Source organism: Mus musculus, chromosome 2 (assembly GCF_000001635.26).
Source record: "Mus musculus strain C57BL/6J chromosome 2, GRCm38.p6 C57BL/6J".
NCBI lineage: Eukaryota > Metazoa > Chordata > Mammalia > Rodentia > Muridae > Mus > Mus musculus.
In genome coordinates, this window is record NC_000068.7 from 89,052,405 (window position 1) to 89,059,009 (window position 6,605).

At 33.5% G+C, this 6,605-nt stretch overlaps 1 protein-coding gene across 1 annotated transcript; it reads right to left on the minus strand.

The window, feature by feature from the left end:
- Positions 1 to 2,084: 2,084 nt before the first annotated feature.
- Olfr1218 (olfactory receptor 1218) lies at positions 2,085 to 3,020 on the minus strand. Its single transcript, NM_146818.2, has one exon. The coding sequence runs from the start codon at positions 3,018 to 3,020 to the stop codon at positions 2,085 to 2,087; it is 936 nt and encodes a 311-aa protein (NP_667029.2).
- Positions 3,021 to 6,605: the final 3,585 nt, after the last annotated feature.

The window sequence follows — 6,605 nt, forward strand, 5'->3', positions numbered from 1 at the left end:
TTTATGTACAGAAAATTTGCTGATTTTAGTGTGTGTGTGTGTGTGTGTGTGTGTGTGTGTGTGTGTGTGTGTGCATGTGTAGAGTAATATCATCTGAAAATAAGAACATTCTATCTGTGTTATGACATACATTTCCTGAGAGTAGCCAAAAGTTTGAAAACAGACTTAAATAAAATTTAACATAAATGTTGAAAAATCATGCTTCATACAGGATGATAACACATGAATGCAGTTTTGAATACTCTTCTGGAGTCAATAAACTTACTTTTTCCTTGTAAAAATCTGGTAAAGTTTGTTATAAAGAATATTTTATCCCTTTCCTACACCACATTTTTCTCCTTTTCAGTGTGCACAGAGCAAAACACTTTCTTAGGAAAAGGGACTACACCGAGAGGATTCTGGCTCAGACTTGGAACTGAAATATGCACAACATGCCAAACAGAAAAAAGGAAAGACAGAATAGACACGCAGAACAGACAGCAGACATACCAGGCACCACAACCTATAAACATGCAGAAAAAAAACATAGAGAGACAGAAATAAGTTGTGGGCTCACTCTTTGTCAAACTAAGCCTAGAAAGATTTTTTTTTTTTTGTCTCTGTTCCTTAAGTGACACATTTTGATACCTCCTCTCTGGTTCCTTTAATCATTAACTGATAACACCAAAACTGAGTTCTGTACATTTTTCCAAATGGGAATTTTCATGTGTCTTCTGTAGCTCCATGTGTATTGCTTCTGGCAGTTAAAATCAATGTGAAACAAATACTATTAATACTCAGCATTTTTTTCCATAAAATTCAGCTGCTGGATAGTGTTGTTAATTCTGAACAGAAGGTATATAACAGTAAGTTAATTTCCCATAAATTCCTCTTCATAAGGAACCAAAGTATAACCATGAAGTGACACAAATATTCTCTATTGAAAAGTATAAAAATGTAATTATTATTTGTATACCCAAAGTTATGAATATTGCAGTCACATAATACGTTGAAATTAATTGACATTTTGGAAACAAATTTCAAACTTGCTTAGGCTGGCATCTATACAATATGTCAATATCTTTGCCTTACACTGCCTGTGAAATTAATGCCTGCAAGCTTTTTGTGTTATACTGGAATAGGAGATACACATTGGTATTTCTCTACATAATCAATTCCCAGTGCTCATTGGAGTGGGATAGTCACATCATCCAAGAGAAATTCCAGCTGTTCTCATGTACTTGATCTGTCATGAAATTAAAGAAGCGACTGATTTTTTTAGCAGACATGAACAGACTACCTTAAAATGAAGCCAGATGATGCAGGAAACCTAGACGACAGATTGTGTTCTCTTTCTGCGTTTATAGGTTAGAAGGTCTCAATGTGTCACTAGAAACCTGTTTCCCTTAGAATGACTTCTGTACTTTTCTTATTCAAGTACACATTTATTTTGTCAACCAAATTTTTAAATGGAGCATAGTTAATAAGAGGAAGCATCAAATAATTAAAAAATTCAAATCTACAATAAAGTAATGATAAGAAAAAATTGGATTGCCTTTAATTTTTATATACCAATGCTGAGTGCCCAATGCAGAGTGAAACTATGAGAACAGAAACATATTCAACATCCCTCTGTTGAGGTACTCTGTGTATATTGTATTTCTTCATAGAAATCACTATTTTATTTGCCCAATAAAATGCAAAATTCTTTTTCCTTATATTTAAAAGCGTATTTTGTTTGCCTGTGTGTTTGTGTGTATGTGTGTGCATGTGTGTGTGTTATACATTTTAGTTGACATGGTGTTTGTGTCTGTGAACATGCATGCAGACCTAAAAGAAGGGATTGAATATGAGCCTTCCTATCCTTCTACCTTATTTTCTTGAGGGAAGACTCCAGTGAAACTTCCACTCACTGTTTGTCAAACATATTTGTGGTGGAAAAAAACCCTGGGATCTGCCAATCTTATATATATTAGTACTAGATAAATTGTGCTTTCACTCTTAGATTCTGACATGCCTTGTGAAAAACAAAACTCATGTACTCCTTTTAACATAGCTAGTATCCTTTCCCATTGACTCATATTCTCAACACTGTAAAAGCAATATTAAAATCTAACAAAAATCATTTTCAGTCTCTTGCACATTTTTCTGATGGCATTTATCATTTCCTTATTCCTGAAAGTGTAAACTGTAGGATTTAGCAATGGTGTCAGGACATTGACAAATAAAAGTGTGTGTTTCTCAAAGGAAAATGCAGATGTATCCCGTGCATATATTAATATGCATGGAACAAGGAACAAAACTACAACAGTAACGTGGGCTCCACAGGTGGAAAGAGCTTTCCTTCGTCCTTCAGAACTGTGGGCTCTCAGAGAGAACAAAATGACACCATAGGAAACAAGCAACAAGGAGAAGATAATGATGCAGATAGCACCGCTGTTTGCAAATACCAAAAGAACAAATATATGAGTGTCCGTGCAGGCCAGCTTCAGCAATGGAAACAAGTCACATGTGTAATGATCAATGACATTGGGTCCACATAAAGGCAGCTGCAATGTGAATATAACTTGTATGATAGAGTGCAAGAAGCCCCCTGCCCAGGATATTGCTACCAAAATGCTACAGAGCCTCCGGGTAAGGATGGAAAAATAGTGCAAGGGCTTGCAAATAGCCACGTAGCGGTCATAGGCCATGGCTGCTAGGACAATCATTTCTGTTCCTGAGAAGAAATGGACTGAAAACAGTTGCATCATGCAACAGCCAAAGGAGATGGTCTTCTTCTCATAGAAGAAGTCTACAATCATCTTGGGTATGACAGTGGAAGAGACACATAGATCCAGGAAGGACAAGAACGCCAAGAAGAAATACATGGGGGATCCCAGCAGTGCAGGGCTGTACATGATGGTCACAACAATTATTATGTTGCCCCCTATAGTTGCAAGATAGACTAACAAAAGTACAAAAAACAGTATTTTCTCAACTATTGGGTTCTGAGAAAGCCCCAAGATTATGAACTCAGTAACAAAACTCTGGTTTTGCATAATTCTCAAGAAGGCAGTCAAAGTAAATTTTCTTCACATAAATCTTCATGTATGAAAAACTGTTTCATATATATGAATATATAAAATATTTCCATCAACAAAAGAATATATCCAATACAAATGGATATATTTGCATTGAGGAGTCTATTGTAATTTAAAATCAAATATTAGAAAAATGGGGGGTACAACGCTCTTGAATTGATTAAAAGATAAATTTTTGTACATTTTAAAGAAGCTATGTATTAAATTTAAATTATGAACACATCCACTATATGAGTGGAGTAAAATAGTGTAACTTTGCATCATCAGCTTTTGTTAATCACTTTGGTGTCCTTGAAGTAAATATTAAGGTATATTTTAAAACTATTACCTAGATGTGAATAACTCAAGGCCAGGGCTGAGTATCTTGCAGTGACTTGTTGGAGTATTAGCCTATACAGCAATAGAAGAAAATACAAACTGTATGTTTAGGTGCACACAAAAATCCTGAATACATTTTAAATTTGTTTAAAATTAAGAAATATATTGTAACCTCAAATAAATTATTCTTCACAAAAGAAAATTCTGTAGAAAGTCTCTAGCACTATACGAGACATGACCATACCTTTATGAAAATATTCTTGTTGTCATCCAATCTAAGAAAAAAATACTTTAGAAAGCACATGCTTCCTTCTGTGTTTTGACACTCCTGGTCAACAGGTCATTTCATTTTTCCTATTTAGTCTGATGTTCTAATCTACATATAAGAGAAAAGAAGCAAGGAATTATTAACCTGGGATTTTAAAAGAGATAGGTTACAATAACCATGGGATCTCCTGGAATCAACTTGATGAACAGTTAGATTTTTAATCTTACAGTAGCACTAACAGTTGTTCTTTGTAGTCTCCTCTGAATTAACACAAAATCATCTTCTAATTTTGTTCCTATATGAATGAGAGGTCTTGACAAATGCAACAGTAAATGAAGAAGGTTCAGAAACCAAAAACCCATATATGAATATTGGCAATATCACATAACTGAAAAGGGGAAATTATTCAATTAATTTTACAGTCATGAGACACTTATGCTATGTTAACAAGTTAAAGTAATATTTAAAGGCCACATCTTTGGAAATCTGCATTTTAAAAATCTGTGAGTTAAAAATAATACAGTTGTGTCAAAAAAAGTTGTAGGAATCTTAATGGCAATAATTCAACTAGAACAGAGATGATTTTACTTGTAAAACCTTCACAACTCATTTAAAATGGAGAAATTGAGTCAGTGGCCACTTAGATTTTCACTCCTATATTCTAGTGTGTTCTGTAGAAGAATATACATGCACAGTACATAAAAAGAAACGTATACATCAAACCAGCAACAAACCCTGTATCTACAATGGTGTACTGCCCTAGCGTCCTAATGTTTCTTATAATTAAAATATCTGAAATGATAGTATAGTTATGGTTTATGATTATAATTTAGAGCAGTCAGAATATATACAAATAAAACACAAGAGGAAATCTTTGTCTAAATTGATTCATGTAACATAAAAGGAATAATAATGAGATATAAGCTTTAGATTACTTGTAAATCATCTGAGCATTAATTTTCATTATACCAGAAATTGCTTGTCAAGCTTTAATGTGGTTTGACAATCAATAGTCATAATCTGCTGTGATGCTTATGAACCGCAGTGAGAAATATGGTAAGATATTACTAAAGAAATAAGTAGGTACTCCTATTTCAGCAGTAACCAGCAGCACTCTTAATGCAACAGGGAAACTATGCCCATTACTAGCCATGGGTCTTAGAGGAAAATCTATTACTAGATCAGCTTAATTCCTAGTGGAATTTAAAAAGATATCCTTAAAACCATGGATAAGTTTTGATCTACCCCTTGTCAAGTAAGTTCGTCTTTGCAGCAAATGTAGATCATTACAAAAAAACTGAGCCAAATATATAGCTAGAGTAATCACACAGAAGTCAGTCCCAACATATATAGCTAGCATAGAGCTTCAACAACAAAGTTTCAGGAAACATTGTTGTAGAGGTACATAAAACCTGTAAGAACTACAGTGCAAGACACTCTACAGTGAGACTGGGTTTCCTAGAAATGGCAATTTTTTTTTGTCTTATAAGTACTTTTATTTCATAAGTATATGTGATAATTGGCTGAACAAGACCTAAATAATGACCTGAATATGGCTGCCAAACAAGAACTGAATAATGAGTAGGACATCAATAGAGATGCTAATGTGGGGAAAGAATTCTCATGGGCCCTAAGTCTAGACAAAGAACCACAAGCAAACTATGACTGCTGAGGGACTGAGAATCACTGCCAGGGATGAGCTCCCTGTTAGGTATCCAATAACAAGGGGTCAGCCCTTATATCATTGACATACGTGCAACAATATACAGACTGAGCAGATTGTGTTTTTAAATTTTTCCATTTCCATAGTATGTAAAAATAATAATGTTTTAATCAGCCAACAATTTGAAATGTTATGAAAAAGAAGATCAGAAGAGGATAGAGTGAGGGTGCATGGGAAGGGTTAGAGGGAGAAAAGAAAAGGAAGAAGTGATTTTACTATATCCTAGTTGGAAAATAAATAGAGTATAACAAAGAAAATAGTCAAATATTTAGCCAAATATAAATAATATTTTTTGTTTAGATACGGCAAATTTTCTCACTTTTTCTACATTATCTTGACAAATGAATGCACAGTAAAGTAGTATGGCAGACTCAAGTGAATCATGTGAGGTATGATATAAGCCTGTTTTATGTTATTCCTGTTTACCTAATATTAGGCTAAATAAAATGATAAATAAAAATTAAAAAATAATTTACTTTCTGTTGGGGAAAGATCTGGGATATGGTCATGATACATTTTACACACTCTTGAAATTCTCAAATGAATAGAAAATACATTATAAATATAAGTAACAAAACAGCTTGATGTATAATACCCACTTGCCATTTACTGACCTATCACAGGAGGAGAATTTTTCCCCATGAAAGTGAATAGTCTTTGTTAATCGGCTAAGACCTCACCTTAAACTCACCAAAGGAGAACTTAAGCTTTTGTTAGGTGCTATTAAGTGAGATGCAAATTAACTGGCAAAGATCTGCTGCAGACTGACCTTTAACATCAGTTTGCAAGTCTTTATGCTAGTGGTAGTGGAAAAGCCATAGTTATCCTAGGATGGGCACAAGCTCACCATATCCTTGAATTCTTGATCTTGTTAACTCCACTTCGAACTTCTGGTATTATAAGCATGTGTGGTCACAAACAACAGAATGTATATATTTTATTAACATATTCTGCAAATTGTATATCTAAAAAAACATGAATATTGATGTCAAGGTTCTTTAAAAGTGCTTTATGCCAAAAATGAGATATTGAATCAGTCAAAAGAAAAAATTTTAAATAATATTTTAAAATTAATCACAATGCCTTTAGCTTTTACATTTATTAAAGAAGTAAATAGAGAACATATATTAGATATTATTGCAGAACTTTAAGCATGTTTTAAGTTTGAAACATGACTCCCCATACTGTTATTTAAATATTAAGTAAGTCAAGAAACTTTTATCATAGAATGCAA